At 36.7% G+C, this 20,398-nt stretch overlaps 1 protein-coding gene across 5 annotated transcripts in view; it reads left to right on the top strand.

The window, feature by feature from the left end:
- The window catches only part of RAD51C (RAD51 paralog C), a 75,378-nt gene that overhangs the window by 7,178 nt on the left and 47,802 nt on the right, over window positions 1-20,398 (top strand). For all 5 annotated transcript variants that reach the window (XR_461920.3, XM_007481801.3, XM_007481803.3 and 2 more), the window contains exons 2-5: window positions 3,686-3,944; window positions 5,878-6,044; window positions 8,225-8,358; window positions 19,778-19,909. Coding sequence is in view for 4 of the 5 variants with exons in the window: in XM_007481801.3 (XP_007481863.1) it covers window positions 3,686-3,944; window positions 5,878-6,044; window positions 8,225-8,358; window positions 19,778-19,909 (692 nt within the window). In the remaining variant the exon portion in view is untranslated. The remainder of the gene's footprint in view (window positions 1-3,685; window positions 3,945-5,877; window positions 6,045-8,224; window positions 8,359-19,777; window positions 19,910-20,398) is intronic.

The following is a 20,398-nucleotide window of genomic DNA, read 5'->3' as shown; positions in this document are numbered from 1 at the left end:
TTCATCATTCCTTTCCTGTCTCACCTCATACATTCACAGAATACATATCCAGAGAGGAAGTTGAAGTTAATATTTTGCTATGTCTTGAGGATAAACCTTGCTTAGGGTGCTTTAATGGATTCTTTTCAGCATATTAGTTGAGATTTAGAGGAACTATCAGACAATATGAAGAATTTTAGAGATAGCATGCTTTTCATAAGGACCCTCCTTTCAAATTTCTGTAAAAATTCTAGATAAAAGATATAAATTGAAATAGGACTTATTCTCTAATTACTGTTTTCACAGCTTGTACATCCTTACCAATAGTATAACATGCATAGAGCTGGTTAGATATATGTTTGATCTTTTCTGGACATATCCTTTCTAGGAACAAATTTCTTAACTGGGACTGGGAAGGCAGCACATTAATAAGTGGCTAAATTTGTTATGCAAGCTGCCTGTCCACATAAAAGTCCTTCTGTAATATGTCAAATCAAGGGGATTTGAGTAATTGAGTCATTTCTGCTTTCTACTTGGACAATTCACTCATACATCTGAGCTAAATTTGTATATGTGTTGACTGGGAAGCTTTAACAATCAGGAACATTTTCTTGGACTCCTAAAACTTTTCAGAAGACCTTGAGCATGAAAACTTCTTTATGACTAACAATACATGCTTTTTTATACCAATAGACTAGAAATGCTGCTATCCTTATTCAGACAAGGAATGATACACTCATTGGTTGAGTTATTGATCAAGTTCCTAGTGGTGGTGGCTTGTGTTTTAAAGGAAAACATCCATTGAGACATTTTCTTTTAAGTCAGATTTGAAGGATTGAGCAATTTCATTGTTTATACTCCTAGCATATACAATCATAAAATTTTCTCACTATAAAACACAACATCTTTTGGATTTCTTTAACAAACTAGCCTAATGACAGACCTGAGTTGCAATATCTCGTTTTGGGGTAAACTAGCAGCAGAGAAAATGGGAATTTTATGCCTCTTAGCAATGCTATTTATGCTCTCTATTGATGAAATGCCCATCTGAATCATTTCCTCATGGTAGATTTGACATTGAGGGTTGTTTGGCTGTTTTCATAATGTCAGGAAAATCGTCAGCTAGGACACGTGGACCTCTGTGAATAGTGCTTTTTAATTCAATGAAAACTCTACTTATGGTGTTCAAAAAATACTTGATATGAGCTCACATTTTCTTAGTTTCTATACCTGGAAGTCCTTTTAAAACCTCATGTCCTGTTTTGCTTCCACTAAATTCTAGAAGCTGACTACTTTTCTTTGTGTCAAGTGAACTGGTTCAGCATATCTGAGAAACTTAACACAATCTAAGATTATCGGAAGACCATTGATTCATGATTTTGTGTTGTAAATGTGGTAGAGCTGGGAGAGATAGCCTCAACTATGATCAGTGTCACTAACCTTACACAGGATTCAAACAGCCTAAATACAGCCCCATTCAGAATCTCCAAGATCACTCAGTGCTATATTGTTTCCGGCATCCTATTGGACTTCCTGCATAATTAATTAGATAAATTTTACATTTTCTAGAAGTACATTCCCATTCTTATTTGATCACAGCAACCCCATGAAGTAAGTGAGGTTTTATTATCTCCATTTTATAGTGGAAGAAACAGAAGTCCAGGAAGTTGAGAGAATGCTTAAGCTAATAAATGGTAGAGTCAAGACTCAAATTCAGGATTTTTTATTCTAGTTCAGTGTGCTTTCTACCGTATATTATTGTTGTGTTTCTGAATGTGCACATAACCGCATAAAATTTTGTCCCATTTTACAGATACCTCCTTGGAAAAAAATCTGAAAAATTCTGTAGATGGAAACAAAATAGTTCTGAAATCATATGACCAGCAGGGGGCGACAAGAGAACCATTATTGGGGGAAGAGGGAATGCTCCCCCTCTCTTTCTTTTGTAAGAACTGGAAAACAGTGAATAATTTAACACCCTCCCTGAACATAAGGATTCATAACATAGATAAATATCTTTATTTAAAATATATAATGAAAAAGTTTAATGTTATTAATTAAATATGTATAGAGTCCATATAATTTTTTACTGATCTTTCACTTTTCTTATATAACCAATATTTTCCTCAGAATTTCCTCTCCTTCCTCTTTTCCTCCCAGAAAGCATTCCATATAATAAATAATATTTTAAAGGGAAAAATAAGAAAAACTGATAAATATATCTAAAAATTTTGAAGATAAATACATTGTACCAAACCTGTAGACTTTTGTACTTACTAAGGACAGGAGAGAGTGCCTTTTCAAATCTCTTCTTTGGAGCTAATCACAACATTCAGGTTTTTTACAACATTCACTTTTGATTGTTGTATAGTCACTATTTTGCATTGTTTAAGTCTGTATGTATTGTCTTCTTAGCTCTGCTTATTTCACTCTGCATCAAACTGTGTAAATATTTTCGTGCTTGTCATCATTTGTTGTTTCTGATCTCACAATACAATTCCATTACATTTATGTTCCACAATTTGTTTAGCTCTTCTGTAATCAATGGGCATCTATAGTAGTAGTCTCTCGGTAACCGAGGATGATGATTGTCTTTGTGCTCTTTCATCTGTGATGTAGATGAGTGTGCACAAAGATACTTGTGCGTGAAGGAGATTTAAGTGGAAAAGTTGATGCACAGAGACAGTCCCACTCTCTCAGCGTTGGAAGCCTGGGTCCATTGGCACGAAAAATCATTACACCTGGAGACTTCCTCAGCTGCATTGGATGGCCATGTTGTCTTTTGTGCTCCAACACGTCCTAAGCACTCTATTTTGTTTCTAATTCTTTGCTATCACAAAAAGTGCTATTATAAATATTTTGTTGTATATAGAACATTTCTTCTTATCAATGATATTCTTGGGACAAAAGTCTAGTAGTGAAATTGTCAGGTTCAATGGTCATGGAAATTTTAGTTGTTTTATTTGAATAATTCCAAATTGCTTTCTAGAATGATTGCACTGATTCATAGCTTCACCAGCAATGAATTAGTGTGCCTATTTTCTCACAATCCTAACATTAACTATCATTTTTTCTCATCTTTGCAAATTTACATAGTGTGAGTTGAAACTTGAGGGTTGTTTTGATTTGCATTTCTCAATAATATTAGTGATTCTTTCATATGGTTAATAGTTTGCAATTCTTTTGAAAACTTCATATCTTTTATCTGTTAGGGAATGACTTTTGGTCTTATATTTATCTGTTTTCATACCTCAGCCACCAAACTCTTATCGGAGAAATTTTATACAAAGATATTTTCCCATTTGATCATTTCCCTTTTTATTCTAAGTACATTAATTTTGTTTTTCCAAGAACATAAACAGCTTCAGATAATTCAGTTTCATGTTATCAGTTACTCATTTTATATGCTATAATTACCTCCATCCCTATTAAGAGTATGATCTTCTAATTTTTTTGTGATGTGATTTTTAAATAAGATCACATATCCATTTAATATCTATTGTGGCATGTGGTATAAGGTAATGATTTTAAATGAAAGATGAGATCCAGGTTCATAATCTAGTCAAATTTGTTTCTTCATGTGAAGGACCTTGACCTTGATTAAAGTGAGAGAAGATAAATACATGATTATTTTACAGATTGTTGTTTTATCCTGATCTTAAGATCAAGTCCTTTTTTAACATTATATTTTTCTCTTAACTTTCAGAAGTTGGGATCTCTAAAGAGGAGGCTCTAGAAACACTGCAAATAATAAAGCGAGAATGCCCTGTAGATCTGTCAAGATTTGCTTCTGTATCTATATCAGGCAAGAAATATACAGCATTGGAACTTCTTGAGCAAGAACACACCCAAGGCTTTATAATTACCTTCTGCTCAGCGCTGGATAATATTATGGGGGGTGGAATACCCCTAACCAAAACAACAGAGATTTGTGGTGCACCAGGTGTTGGAAAAACACAGTTATGGTAAAAGAAAAATGTTACTTTTAAAGGATGTGCATTAACATTTAAAATTATTTAGAGGACTTCTGAGTTATAGGTTCAGATTCAATTAAAATTTTTTTAATGTAAGCTTTTATATCTGTGTATGTATAAAACAAAATCAGAGGTTACTTACTTATTTCTATTACTGAAGAATCCCATTTGATAAATATATGTATTTTTGTTTGGTGTGAGAATTAGACCTTGAAATGTGTTAGTGAATTTCAGCACTGTTGGAAACATCCTTTTATTCTGCTGGACAGTGTAATCAAAACATATTTTCTTTTTTTTTTTAACCCTTACCTTCCATCTTGGAGTCAATACTGTGTATTGGTTCCAAGGCAGAAGAGTGGTAAGGGCTAGGCAATGGGGATCAAGTGACTTGCCCAGGGTCACACAGCTGGGAAGTGTCTGAGGCCAGATTTGAACCTAGGACCTCCCGTCTCTAAATCCACTGAGCTACCCAGCTGCTCCCTCAAAACATATTTTCTAAGAGAGTATGTTCAATTATTCAGTCAACTAGTATTTATTAAGTACCTACTATATTCCAGGCACTGTGCTAATTGATAGAGATTCACAGAGAGGCAAAAAACAAATTTTATCTCTGCTGTCAAGTAAATCACAGTTTAATGGATGAGACAACATGTAAACATGCCTAGGAATTGTCACTCATGTTGTCTTTAAAAGATTAGGGGATTATCTTCAATAACTTTAATTTGCTTTTATGCCATTTTAATATTTTTCAACAATGTATAAAGATATAGGGCAATGTGATGTAGTAGAGGGCTAGCCTTGGAGAAAAGAAGAACTGGGTCAAGTTCTACCTCTGCCATAGATTAGTTTAGTGATCTTTGGCAAATTTCCATGCCAGTAGATTCACAGATTCTCTTCTCTAGCCCTCTCACCAAAAATAAAGTGTTCTTTAATACCACTCCCCAACCTATCCTCCACCCACCACTGCACTCTTCAGCACTGGTGTAGTTACTACTGCTACAGAGTCTATCAATTCTTCTCATCTGCTCTGGGGTCCTCTATCCCTACTAGGCACTACCTTTCCTGAACACCATTCCAAAAAGCTCCTATCACTGTTTATTATTCTTCCTACTCTGGCCATCTTATTGCCAACCTCCTTGCCACCCTCCAACCCCTATCATGAAGATCAAATCAACTCTGTTGTTCTTAAATTATGTCTGCTAATCTACTTCCTATGACCCATTCACCATCTCTATAACTTTCCTAACCAAAGTGCCCCTTCCCTGGCCATCACTTTTCATTGTGTGTTAAGATATTAGAATTATAATGCAATTCTAATTCTTTTTCCCCTCATTTTTTCCTGCCTCCATTTTCCACACCGTAGAAGACATCACTGAACACACACACAAAAAAATCTCAATATAAGCTATGCCTTTTGTGTTTCTATTTATCAGTTCTTTCTCGAGATGAACATTCATGAATTATTTGTTAAATATCAATTCTGTAGCTGTAGACAGCATTGTCTTGGTTATGCTTATTTATCTTCGCTATTTCATGTAAGTCTTTCCAAGTTTAAACTCTAGCAACTCTAAATGTTGCCAGAAAATAATTTCATTTTATTCCTAAAGATACCATTTTAAAATTTAAATACATTTGTTTTGTAGTGATGCCAGCCAGAAAGAACGACCAAGTATAGGTTCATCAACTTAAAGCTATTCCCTGTAGGCTCTAATAGGGTAATTTAAATTGGATGAAGTTAAAATCTGCACTTTGCTCTAGCTTGGCCCAGCTGATCCCAAGGGAAGCCAGTTGCCAGGGTCAAGCTTACCCCTCCCTAAGCTTGAAATTGACAAGCCTTCTTTATCCTCAGGGTGAATTTAATGTGGCCATAGTAATCACAGATCATGAGTGACACACTCCTTTTGATTCTTGTTTCTCTTCACAGCATGCAGTTGGCAGTAGATGTACAGATCCCAGAATGTTTTGGAGGTGTAGCCGGTGAAGCCATATTCCTTGATACAGAAGGAAGTTTTATGGTTGACAGAGTGGCAGATCTTGCCACAGCCTGTGTTCAGCATCTTCACCTTATTGCAGGATCACACTTGGAAGAGGGTGAGTTTAGAAGAGATGTTCTTTGTAGGACAGAAGATGAAAGTACATGAGTTCCCTAAAGCCTACATATACATTTAATGAGAAATAATTATATTCAGGTGCTGATGCTTAAATTTCATTGTGAAGTAAATAAATGATTTTTAAATGACTTCTTTCCCCCTTACCCCACCCCCACCCCCCAATCTTTCATTCCTTTAGATCTGGCAGGTGTGCCAGAGGGGGCTGCTTCCCTTCTCCTCTCCACGTGTGACTGAGGACATTTCTCATATTACTGCCCCTTTTCCCAGCAGCCCAATGGGAGTGCTTCCTCCCTCCCCTGTTTGGAGTAAGTTGGGGGGGGCTTACATGTCATGTGGGGGTTGCAGTTTGGGTACTTGGTCTCTAAAAGGTTAGGCATCACTGCTTTAGATGTTTTGCCATAGATGGGTACTTTTCATAAATCACTTACTTTTCCTTGAATAAACTTGATGGGAATAGGAGGGGATGTTACCATATGTCCCACTAGGACTTGTCTTCCATAGTTACTTATGGCCTGGAAGACTCCAGCCAGAGCTGGCATTAAGTGAACATGCTTCAGGCTTCCAAGATTTCCGTGCCCATTCTTGTCAGTGTCCTTTTTTACCCCCTTCTGGCTGGATAAAGCTCGCTATCCCATTCTTGCCAGAGGGAATTAGGATCCCTTCTCCCTTCCTGCCCTTAATTCTCCTGTAAGGCTTTATCCCTGAGGAATAAACACCAAAGTATATATGCCCTTTAGATCTTTGGGCCTTTTCATGTACCTGAACCTGAACTCACCTATATCCATTATACTCCCCAAACAGAGAGTGAGCCTCTTGAGAACAGGGATTGACTTTTCCTATTTGTCTCTCCAGCACTTAGCATAGTGGTTAGTACATAAGGAAGTGCTTAATAAATGCTTTTCCAGTCATTCATTCATGGTAAAATACACATTTATAAAATTTATTTTAAAAGCCCATTTATGTGCTGTGTAGAATTTAATATTGCATGTTGCTTGGACTAGACAGTAAGCAGTTCAATTTAGCACTTAGCACCTCTGCTTTGTGCCAAAAGCACATAGCATAGCACTTCTTTGCTAGGCCATATAAAATACAGCATGGCCCCTGCCTTCATGGAATCTGCTAAAATCATGATATAATTTTTAAACATAACTAATTGCAAAATATTGAATCAGCCTTTATTTTATGTGGCCTACTAGGGTTAAGATAACAATTTTTAAAAAATCAAGTAAATTTAGTAAGTATTTAAAGGAATAGTTTGTTGATATGGCACAGTAAGAAGGTGCCAGATTTGGAGGTAAAGGACTTGTGTTCAGATTCCAGCTCTGCTACTTAAATACACATATGATTTGGGCAAACCACTTCCCCCTGGACCTTTCATGTACAAAATGCAGGGGTTGCATGAGATAACCTCCAAGGAACCTTTCAGTTCTAAATCTTTGATTTTCCCCTTCTTAAGTGTATGGGAATAGTGGGTGGTTTTGCTTTTCACCTTTTTAAAGAATTTAACTTCAAAGTAGTTCTCTTCAGTTAGTAAACATAGTCTTTCTTATAAATTTTTGCCCTTAAAATGCCTTGATACTTGAAGACAAAAAGCATGTGGAATAAATTTTAAAACATTCTTTCTCTATTTTGGGAGATATGGAAATTATGATCTGGCCATATTAATAATAGCTCAGATTTTTAATAGTACTTATAACATGTTTATAGTACCTTTTCAAGGTTTATAAAATGTTTTCATGTAACAACTCTGTGAGGTAGGTAGTAGTGGTTTTATTGTTTCTATTTTTACAAGTGAGGAAAAATTTTAGAGAGGTTAAATGAGTTATTCAACTTATTTAATTTGTAAGTGATTGAGTTAAGGCTTAAACTTAAGGTCTTAAAGCATGGACATAGTATAGATTTTACCTTACCTTTTACAAATATGAGGGAAAAATAGGTCACAGATTTTGTTTTAAGGATCCCAGAAATCAGGAGAAAAGCTGAAAATAGAATTCAAGTCATGACTTGAGTTGGATATTTTAACTAATCAGGAATATAGTCCAAAGAAACCAAGACTTTTCTTCTTGTTTATTATTTGATTCACTACTTTTCCATCCTCATCAAAATAATAAGACATTATAAATAAATCGTTATCTAAGGACCTGTTGTTGTTTGTTTCAGAGCACCAAAAAGCATTGGAGAACTTCTCCCTAGAAAGCATACTCTCCCATATCTATTATTTTCGTTGTCACAACTATACGGAACTACTGGCACAGGTTCACCTCCTTCCAGACTTCCTTTTGGAACATTCAAAGGTATGGCACCTTTGGAGAGGTTTGAAAATCACAGGCCATAAGCACAGCAACATCAAGTTAACATAAAAGAAATCTTTCTTAATTCTTTAGGCGGTCAGAACATTTTTTTTTCCTTTTCCCCCTCACCACCATCTAAACATTTAATTTTTTGTTCTAGATGATGTAAACCACCAATTGTTCCCATTTTCTTCCTTTGCCTTCTCTCTTGCCACCCCCACAACTATTTCCCTCTTTTCATTTATTTACTACCCAATAATAGTCATACCAACATTTTGCCTCCTGAGGCACTTTGTGCTGAAAATAGGTTTACTGTATTGCCTTAATTATGGAGAAGTATGTGTTCTGCAAATTAACACTTTTAAAAATGCCTTTTCTATTCATAGACTCAGTGAAAGTCTTCTTCCCCTTCTATTGCCTTTCCTTGCCCAATTAGAACCTATGTTATTTGGTGCAGGTGGCCATCTAGGACAATATACTTTGGAAGCTGTTTTTAATTTAGAGAGGGAATACAATGGAAGTCTAATTCAATATACTTTGGCAATTGCATTTGGAGTTTGGTTATGCCTCAGGGGGGCTTTATCTCTTCTTTTCCAAAGTTCAACACAGTTGGGCCAGGTGACTACTCCAGGTGAACATTTGTTTAAAAAGCTGTGGAGGGTTGTAACAAAAGAAATTTGGTAGATTGATGTACTAATCCCCAAATGCATGCTCTCTCTATTATACCTCTGCATGTGATTCAAGATTTCACAGTGTTAGATTCCCTTGCTTTATTCTTTGCTGTGTTTAATTTTGTGGACACCTAATAAATCAAAGGAGTCAAGAAACAGGTAGCAGTTTCCCAGACTTCCACCTGTCTCCATGCAGCAGCCACACAAAATGATCTGGAGATAACTGCCACAAATGAAAATAGTGACCAGCCATAAATACTTTTGTTTTGCTATGGTTGCTGACATGGAGCGTTTATAAATGTTACAGCTTAATAAATATAAGTATTCAAGAATATATTGAATTACTGATTTTTTTCTCATTTTTTGTACTGAAGGTACACATAATTAATATTAATATTTTTTTTCCTGCAGTAATACAAGTTAATATATATACTCTTGCTATAATATCAATATATGCCTAAAAGCTTGAAACTATGGGAACCTGCCATTTATTGATAAAATATTATAGGACTGTGATTAATGTTTGTGTCTGATTCCAGGAAAAGGGATAAAAACAAGGAGCACAGACTAAACCTGGATAGTGCCAATAGAGCACACAAGAAATATTAAAGTGAGACTTGAGGTTGTGACGCTTAACTTATGTTTAAGTCGTAGGACTTCCTTGTATCTACACTCTTTACGAAGTACTCAAACAAGTACAAAGCTTGACTATCATGCTGGCTCCCTATATCCCTGAATAAAAAAAAAATCAGATGAGGGAATGACATTTCCCCATCAAAATAGAATTCTAATTCTTTTCTTCTTATATTATGGCAACTTCCTGTAGTCTTGGCTACAAATGGCTAAGTGAAATATTACTGCATCCTGTCCTACATACTTGTGGGATAGAAATTACTTTAAACTGGACCTATACAAGGCCTATTTTGAATTTTTCTTATGTTTTTTGATTATTTTTCTATTCTTTTGATAATTGACACATACACCCCCATAACTGAACATTGCATTCTGAGCTAAACTTGATATTTTTTTAAATACTTACTTCAGGGGGGATTGTATTTTAATTTAAAATCTAAGATTTTTTTTTATTTTTGAATTTTTTTTGTTTGAGATTGTATTTTTATAAAAATCCAAGAATTTTGATTTTTGTTTAAGATTTTACTGTTATAAAAATCAAAGATTTTTGATTCTGTTTGAGAAAAGATCTTCAAGAAAGAAGCTTGAAATTTTTATATCCAGAGAATGAACTGTTGCAGAAAGATGCCGAAAACCTACACTTCATCAAGAAGATCAAGAATGAACTTTGGATATGATTGATTTGACTGAACTTTTGATTGAACATTTATTGTAATTGTACACATTTATGCCAAAAGGGACTGCCCCTAATTTGGCTTTCTGTCAATGCACCTAGCAAAACATTGGTTTTGCTTTCTTTTCTTTTCTATTTCCTCTCTCACTATTCTAAATTCTCTTAGAAAATTGAATATTGTGTATATCTATACTTAGAAGTGAATTTAGAACTACAAAATGATTATGTTAAATGATCAATGGGGAGACTAGTCTCCCAATGATCATCGGGGGGGATTGTAAACCTTAAAATTTCTTAGACTTATAAATGTTGGAAATTTCACCATTGGGAAATTTCATACTTGAAAAATTTCTTACTGATAGTCTATTGGAATGTGAACCCCATTGGCATGGGAGGGTCATTCTCCTCCCTTCTTAAGATTACTTTAGGACAGAAACCTTTTGCTGAACAATGGAAAGGGTTGCAGCATAGATCAAAATTTAATTATTCCAATCTCCACCCTACTCAGGGTAACAGGATTTAGGAAGGGCTGCAGCAAAGGATCAAGATTTAATTATTTGAGAATATGACCTTCAACAGACATGTGCAAAGCCACAGACCTCTGGGTGGTCCTGGGTTAAGGTAGAGCCACCATTGGCACAGGGAAGACATGGACAGTGATTGGTAGATGTGAGAACTGAGGGGAGGGAACTTGGATGGTTTCCTTAAAGATAGGAGGGTCTGAGGACTAGGGGGGGTTGGTTGGAGAGGTTTTGCTCTGAGAGGTTGTGCTCTGAGAAGCTTGCTCTGAAGGAAGCTGGAGGTGGAGGCCCCTGAGACTGTTTCTCCATTTTGGTCACGTGAGTGATAGGGACTGATCTCTTTTCTTTGCCTCAGCTATCTAAGGGCTTGGGCCTTTTGGCCCAGCCTAAACAGAAGGGGTATTTAAGCCCTATTCTCTTCTCTCCCCTTTCTCTCTCCCTCTCTCTCTCTATCTCCAATACCTTTCTTCCTCCTGTTTGTAATTAAACTCCATAAAAGGTTGACTGCTGACTTGAGTTTTCATTAAGGAATTACATAGCTGAATTCCTTGGCGACCTTAAATTAATATATATCAGTCTTTTAAAGTGATTTCCTTGTCACAGCTATGAAAAAAAAGAAGAGCCTGTTCAATATAATGAGTAGAGAGCCAGCCTTTCATCCTGGTTTTAGGTCCTACCTCTTATACACACGGCTGGGTGAACAGGGCAGATCCCTTTTACCTCCCAATTCTTGAGGTAGCTCTCTAAAAGTATACATTACAGAGAAGGCATTAGCTGTTTTGGAAGAGAATACTTCCTTATTTCTGTACTAATGAAATCACAAATTCAATCCCAGTTCTATAAGAGACCTTCAAATGTTTTGTTTTTTTTTAACCCTTACTGTCTGTCTTAGAACCAATATGAAATGAAATATCAGTTCCAAGGAAGAAGAGTGGTAAAGGATAGGCTGTTGGAGTTAAGTGACTTGTCCAGGGTCACACAGCTAGGAAGTATCTGAGGCCAAGGACTTCCTATCTCCAGGGCTAACTCTCTATCCATGGAGCCATCTAGCTGCACCCCAAGTGTTTTTCTAATGGCTTCCAAAATAATTTAATAATATGTAACCTCCTGGTGATTATCTTCCTGGACAAGAACATTTCTTGGGAATTATACTTCAGTTTCCTGATTGAGATGGGAAAATAAATTGCTTTGTTTCTGTAACCTTTAGTACTTCTACACTTCATTGCATCTGTGCTGACATCTAGATATTCTGTCCATTGGTACAGCTCAGCTCCCACTCTTGCTTTTTTGTCCTATGTGATGCTTATCCATGTTCTCTCTTGAGTCTTCCAGAGAAAATATGCTCAATTTACTGGACGTCTTCCTCTATATTATTTTACATTTTGGGGATATCAATACAGTACTTCAGTTGTTCATCTATTTATCCCTTTTTTCTTTCACTTTTAACATCCACATTTATTTCTTTTCTTTTTTGCATGCAGCACAATTTCCATAGTTATGTACCTTTTAAAAAATCATTTGATAGAGGGCCTCTGGGTGACTCAGTGAATTGAGAGCCAGGTCTAGAGACGGAGGGTCCTAGGTTCAAATCTGGCCTCAGATACCTCCCCAGCTGTGTGACCCTGGGCAAGTCACAACCCCCATTGCCTAGCCCTTACCACTTTTTTTCCCTTGGAACCAATATGCAGTATTAATTCTAAGATATAAGGTAAGGGTTTTTTTTTTTTAATCATTTGACATCTAAAAGTGTTTTGCATTGAGATGTAATAAACACTTAGAGATAAAACCACATTAGAATAGGACAATGCCATTATTATTACACGTTTTGAATCAGCTATTTACAGTTCCCTTACATGATGTGGACATCTGTACATTAATTCTTTGGGGTAAAAAGAAATAACAGGCAGTTAATTACTTTGAGGACATTAAGCATTATGATCTGGAAGCAGTTTCCTACACATAATCTTCAGTGTCATGTTCCACACTGTATTGATTTAGAATCTTGAACCCTAGAGACTACATTTACCAGAATCCCCTTTTCCTTTTCCTGTTTGTTCTTCTCCTTATGTGTGGTGGGAGTTTTGAGTTTCTGTTTCCGCCCACATGGGTCCTCTCTGGCTCTTACTAGTGGGAAGGAGGGAGTTTTTTTAAATTCCTCTTAACTCTAAGTGGATTTTAATAAATAGTATTAAAATAATACTTGGAGTATTGAATATTAATTTTAATCTTTACAACCCCAAATTTATTGAAGACATTTTCATATTTTAGAATGGCAAGTTCAGTTAATACAAAATGAGAAGACAACACGCTTACTTGGTGGAAATGTTTTACTTTATTGAAGCTGTGCTATTTTTTTTTAACCCATACCTTCCATCTTGGAATCAATACTGTGTATTGGTTCCAAGGCAGAAGAGTGGTAAGGGCTAGGCAATGGGGATTAAGTGACTTTGTCCAGGGTCACACAGCTGGGGCGGTATCTAAGACCAGATTTGAATCTAGAACTTCCAGTCTCTAGTACTGGCTCTCAATCCATTGAGCCACCTAGCTGCCTCCTGTGCTATTTTGAAGGCAACTTGACTTCAGAATTTGTCATGATTGTGCTTGTTTCTTAGATTAGTATCCTTCAAATTTGAATTCTGTCATCTTGTTTGGTGTTCATAAAAGTTACCTGGGAAGTAACTAATGGCTGTATAAAATTGAGAGCTCTAGTTTTAGGAAAAGCTGGTGACCATACTGGTTTTCCTTCTTTATCAATATGTACTATCTTTAGTAATATATACTGTCCTTAAGCTTTAATCTAATTATTCTATTCATTTTCACAAATCTACAAGGAGCTCTCATAGCTTAGCCAAAAGAGCACTTTTCAAGCTAGTTTCAAGTATCAAGAAAATAATTTATGTACTTTCTTAGTAGAAGCAGCATTCTGTCATTTTGTTTGTTTGTTTTTTCATCCATTAGGATGAAGTAAATATTCTTGGGGTTTTTTTGATGTTCATATTCCATTAGAAAGTTTTTAATGGAATCCACATCAGCTCAGTTATTCACCTGCATACATTCATATATGAATGTCTAAATTATGTATGTATACATATATATGTGTGTGTATGAGAGAGACAGAGACAGAGAGAGAGAGAGAAGGGGAAAATGAGGGGTAGGTAGAGAGAGAGGGAATTAAGGGGAAAAAGAGGATTGGGGAAAGACAGGAAGAAGAGGGAAGATGTATATTCAGTGACATAGTTATCCAGCTGCTTGTAATAGTATGGAAAAAAAGGCATCTTCTCTCCATCTTATTTTTCCTTATGCATTATTTGGAACAGATTTTTTAAAAAGTAGTCATGGATCTCACCTCATGAAGAGGCCAATACTATCTGCAAATAGAAGAACCTAGAACTAGACCTTTTCCACTGTCATGTTTCTACTACTGTCATGCAGAGCCTAAATCACTATGCACTTTTCATGACAGTGGCAAACATTGTCAAACCTCTTTTCTTTTTCAAACTTTAGCCAACATGTTTTCTGCCATCCACCCCTGTTTCCTTCTCTCCTATCTAAGTCAAAAACATTACAAGTATAGAGTGTCCCAAAAAGTCAGTAAAACTTCAAGCTAATAGAACTTAAAACTACCATGAGACTTTTTGGGACACCCTATATATGTTAACTCATTTTGGAGACTCTTGTCATTCTTCATATAACATTTTTTGTCTCTTCATGCTTCTCAACAGATAATGGTCGATAAGCTTTCTTCATGATTGTCTTTTTCTTATTCTTTTCATTAATAATGCAAGACAAAAGGAGCAAATACCCTACAAAATATTACTACTTTGGTACATGATGAAAATATTGGCTGTGTGAGACTATCAATTTTATATGGTTCAGTTCTTCAGGTAATTTGCTAATATCTTGGTCTTTATCTTACATCAGAGTTCTAACTATTAATTTCACATTTATAGATATTTTAAAAACCATGTGATTTTTTAGCTTTTTTTGTTCTTATTCATAGCATTTAACTACTCTGCAAGTGGAGGTATCTATTAAATCTTTCTTTTCATCATTTTTTTGTAGCACAGTAATATTCCATCACATTTATGTACCACAGTTTGCTCAGCCATCCTCCATTTGCTTATGCAAACATATTTTTTCTAACTCATATGTCTGACCATGTCACTCTCCCCAACCCCACCCTATTACCTCAAGTTCAAGTATAAAATGTTTTTGTTTGGCTTTTTTTTTCTTTAAAAACTATTACCTTCTGTCTTAGAATTGATATTATGTATTGATTCCAAGACAGAAGAGTGGTAAGGTCATGGTAATAGAAGTTAAAAGTGACTTGCCTAGGGTTATACTACTAGGAAGTATTTGAGGTCAGATTTGAACCCAAACGCTCCCTACTCTGGGCCTGGCTCTTTATCCACTGAACTACCTAAACTGCTGCTTCTGTTTGGCTTTTAAAGCCCTTCATAACCATTTTCTTCCCTTTTTAGCATTCTTATACCTTGTTCTCCTATTTGTACTTTGTTATCAAGTTATACAAGCTCCCATCTCCTGAATCTAGGCACTTTCACTGACTTTTCCCATTCCTAAAATATTCTTCCTCCTCATCTCTGCTTCTTAACTTCCTGGCTTCCTTCAACTCTCCCATGAAATCCTACCTCATACAAGACTTTTCCTGTTTTTCTTTAACCTTAGTGTCTTCCCTTTGAGATTATCTCTCAATTTGTCCTTTATGTTTCGTTTGACCCTAGTTGTTTGCATGTTGTCTCTACTATTAGAACTTTGAGAGCAAAGACCGTTTTTTCTTTAAAAAAATTTTTTTTTTGGTATTTCTAGCATTTAGCATGGTACCTGATACTTAGGAAGTGCTTAATAAATGCTTGTTGTTTTGATTTGACGCAAAATTGAGGGTTATTTTTCTCTTTGTGTTTCATGGATTGCCCTGGACAAAGGATTCAGCACTTAGTAGATTGCCTGTTGGTGATGAGCCTTTCCATATTTAATGGGATTGGCCCTTCAACAACAGGCTATAATATAGAGCAAATAAAGGAAGTAAAAAATGGGTCATAGATTTTATCGTTGAACTGCCAACCGGCCAATAATTCAGTAATTCTTAATATGACACCTGTTGCTCTTAAGTGATATCTCTGAGTGTAAGTTATCATGATCATATAAATCATCACTTATAGTTTGCTTTTTAATAGTTCTCTCTTTGTCTGCCTGCATGAAGTAAGAACAGATACAGCCTAGGGTTGTTTTTTTATTTTTTTTTATCACTGTCATTCAACAAGCACCAAGCAATTATTATAAACAGACAGTTTTCGCTTTACATGTTGGACTGTCCTACAGACCTAAAGCATTTTTTATAGCAACTTGAATTTCCTTGTGCAGGTAGGGAAGAAGGAAGACAGGAAAGAGACTCAGTACCTGTAGGGTCTGACATAGGGTTCATGGACACATGGGGGCCAATGACTAGGAAGCAAGAGCAGGAGGATGAACACGAGGACTGGGCCAGCTACTGGTATCCAAATAGAGACAAACACATGGGAGCAGACATAGGCATGGGTGGGCAGAACAAGGCTGTGGTCTCCTTTCACTACTGGAGGGCTCAAGCTTAACCCCCTCCCTCCATTATCCTGCAGTGTAGTGGCTGGCTCACTTTCTATTTTCACTTGGAAAGGTTTTTTAGATTTTTTTGGTGTTGTTGCTTTTGGGCAGAGTGGAGGCCCTGAAGTTGAGGGGCAGAGAGACAGAGCACAGTATTGTACGGTAAAGTTAATATTGGCTTTAAAAACAAAATATGGATTTCTTTAGCATTCTTTACATAGAGTCAAATTTCCATAATATGAATTTACATAAAGTGAGACCTGCCTGTACAAGACATTGTGCTAATATTTTGCCCTTATTGTAGCCCTTGTTATCAAGGAGCTTATACTCTAGTACAGTGATGGCAAATCTTTTAGGAACCTTGTGCTGTGCCTCACCTGGTCACCCCCCCCAGACTGCCTGTGCTCCACCCCCTCCTGCATTGGAGGCGGGACTGGCCAAAAGAGGGGGCTGCTGCTGGGTTTGATGGGCTGGGAAGGTGGGGCTAGGCTAGGGGGTAGATGGCTCAGAGACCCAGAGCCCTCCATTCTGTTTATGGTCAGAGCCAGCTCCCAGCTGCCTGGCACCCAGAGAAGCCATCTCCTCAGGCCATAGGACCTGCCCCTGCATCCAACCCCACCTGCCTATTGGACTGCAACCCACATGGGGGTGGGAGCAGGGAGCAGAGGGAGCTCAATGAGCCTTTGTGGGGCGGTCACCCCCCAGACTGGTGGCTGTCAGGGAAGGAAGAAAGTGGAGATCTTTTAGGGGTTGGGGCTAGCCCCAGTGTTGGGAGAAGAGACACTACCACCCACCCACCCTCCCCTGCCACCCCACCTGCAGCCCCATGTCCCAGACAGGAATGGGAGAAAGGGAGGGGCATGGCCTGAGTGCTCTGCTCATAGGAGGGAGTAAATGTATATGGGCAGGGAAACACAGTGGAGAGAGGGAAGGGAACAACTCCACAGGGGATGGCCCCATGGAGAGGTCTCTGTGCCGTCTTTGGCACATGCCATAGGTTCGCCATCACAGCTCTAGTAGGTAAGATACAATAGGAACACAAACAACTATCTAATAGTTATACCCCACTAGGAGGCTTAAGGAACTGGAGTGATGTGCCCTTCTACTAAGGTGCTGCTCTGTTCTGGAACCAATCATGTGATGACTTGCTGGGTTTAGTCCTAAAAGAAAAGACAGGTTTCTCTTCTTTTACTTGTTAGCTCTTTATCTTCCACCCCTAACCACCCATTCTCCACTGGTACCTGGGGAAATTTTTCTTAAACCTGTGTTTTGGCACATATCTAAGGTCTCCCCAAAGTGGGGATTAGAAAGGTATGCTGTATACTATAAGTAACGTATAGGAGAGGTATTTATTTTCTAAACATAGAAAGAGCAAAAAAAGTGCTAAACAAAGACTTTTTTACAAGCACATGGGTGTCAAAGAAAAAATATTAATCTGTATTCTCTATTTTATATACATCTTCCATAAATAATTTTTTAGTTTTACATTCTAAGTCCAAACATTTTCTAACTTAGAGAAATACCCAAAATGACAACTACCCCCCTCCACGCCCTCAGACATCTTCCTAACAGAAGAAAAATTGAAGTAGCATTTGTTGGAATCTTGAACAAATAAAAGGTTACATTATGTTAAAATACAGTTTTGGGATAACATTCTATTGGGCTAACATCTATCTGATAGAATAGTAGAGACCTGATCTTTTACTAAAACTAATCATTTTCTTTGACCACTCCCTTTCAAAGGTTAAAAAGAGATCTTCTCCCTAGGAGGACTTCACTTCCCTTTAAAAATCTGTTGAATCATTAGCTTTTTCTGCTTGGTGACCAATAAGGAGTATTTTTTTCATCATCCCCAAAGTAGGCAAGTCCTTTAACCCTGACTCTTGCATGGTCAGCTAGAAATAGTCATACCCCAGCATGTCTGAGAACTGACCTAGTGGTTGGCCAGAGGTGGGCAGGGCAGCTCTATTGCATATATGATATAAATCAGAATGTAATGAATACATAGGAGAGGTTTAGGTAAAGTGAATTCCCTGACTCTTGATTGATTTTGAATTTCATTGTAGGAACACTAATGTCTTAAAGTTCTATACCTTAGAGTGTTAGGTATGGAACTTGTAAAAATTTTATTATGTACTGTCAACCTGAAAAACAGAACTATCAGACTAGTTATAAGTCTTTAATCAGGGCAAGAGAGGCTATAATCAAAAACACCATACTGAACCACTACCCTGGGAGGGCTACAGTCTTGGGAAAGACACACAGCACTGTAGTACTGGGAATTCCCTCTGATCTACAGAAAATAAGGAGCTTATATACAGTAGAAGGTACCTGCACCAGTTGTCCATCAGAGGTCACTGAAGCTTGAGAAGGAAGCATTAGCCACAGTCTAAAGTGGCTAGGACTGATCTAGATGCAATAGCTAGGGTGATGGTGATCAGACATAATTAAAGTTTCGATTATCTTTAACTAAACCCTGGCTTGAGTGTTTGAAAAGTACTTGAAAGTTTATTGTTCAGTCTGGGACATGGGTCGATTTAGGGGTTTCTTGAAGACAGATTGTCATCAGCCTATTTTGATGAAGATCTATACTAAATTTTGTAGTATTGTAGTATGTTTCAGATATATTTCAAGCAAAGCAAGACTGCATTTAAAATTCATTAAAGCTTCATGAGATGTTTTTTTTAAACCCTTACCTTCCATCTTGGAGTCCATGACTCCAAGGCAGAAGAATGGTAAGGGCTAGGCAATGGGGGTTACGTGACTTGCCCAGGGTCACACAGCTGGGACATGTCTGAGTTTAGATTTGAACTTAGAACCTCCCATCTCTAGGCCTGGCTCTCAATCTACTGAGCCACCCAGCTGCCCCTCATGAGATGTTTTGCAAATTTTTTTCTAAAGATTTCATGCTGAGGTCAGCTCTGCTTCTATGGAGACAAATCAGAATAATATTTATTGGACAGAAATTTCAAATATGCTATAAGCAGCTTGACATTTCTCTGAATGCTATGATGTACCTTGATAGTGTGGTGCATTTATGTCATGATAAGTACAATGCTTAAGATGTTACAATTTCTTTTACTTCTTTTGATTAAGTGAATTATTGTCTTTAGTATAATGAATCACAAATCACTTGACTATAAAGTCCAGCTTTTAATAATACAGTCATTTCTAATTATATAGATGATTAACATATAAATTTATAATTAATAATAGCTCTTGTAGGGAAATTCCTGAATTTTTAGTTCAATCCTATAATTTAGCATTCACATTTTTAGTTTTTAAAAACAATGTTGACTTTATACTATTATCTCTTTTGTATTTAGGTCCAGTTGATTATAGTGGATGGGATTGCATTTCCGTTTCGTCATGATTTTGATGATCTTTCCCTTCGAACACGGTTACTGAATGGACTAGCACAGCAACTGATCAGTATGGCAAATAATCACAAATTAGCTGTAAGTTTATAGATAAAGTTTCAGAATAAATGCTATCAGATTTTACCAACTATAGCTTCCTTTGTTTACATATGGCAAATCAGACTTCATGTTTGCCTTAGTAACTAGTATGTAAAATGAACATTAGGATTAAAGAGTGAGATGGGTTTTTTCCTCCTTTGAAGGTTTTGCTTGATTGTAATTTGAATTAATATTTAATTATTATTATATGAAGATTATTATTTGATATGGCAGTTCTGGTAATGGTTTGTCTTTTAATTTGGAAGATATATGGTAAGCTGTTTTCCCATGTTTTCTCAGTACCTAAAACAAAGAATTCAGCCAGCTATTACTGAGTTGTTATCTTTGTTATTAATTTCCCCTGATAGTAGTGTTTTGTTTTGAGTTTATTTTGTTTATTTTAAAAGTATAATTATTTATTTGTTTTTAAAAATATTTTTCCATGGTTTCGTGACTCATGTTCTTTCCCTTCTCTCTTCCCTTCCCATT

The sequence above is a fragment of the Monodelphis domestica genome, chromosome 2 (assembly GCF_027887165.1).
Source record: "Monodelphis domestica isolate mMonDom1 chromosome 2, mMonDom1.pri, whole genome shotgun sequence".
Lineage (NCBI taxonomy): Eukaryota > Metazoa > Chordata > Mammalia > Didelphimorphia > Didelphidae > Monodelphis > Monodelphis domestica.
This window is presented reverse-complemented; position numbering and strand designations above follow the sequence as displayed.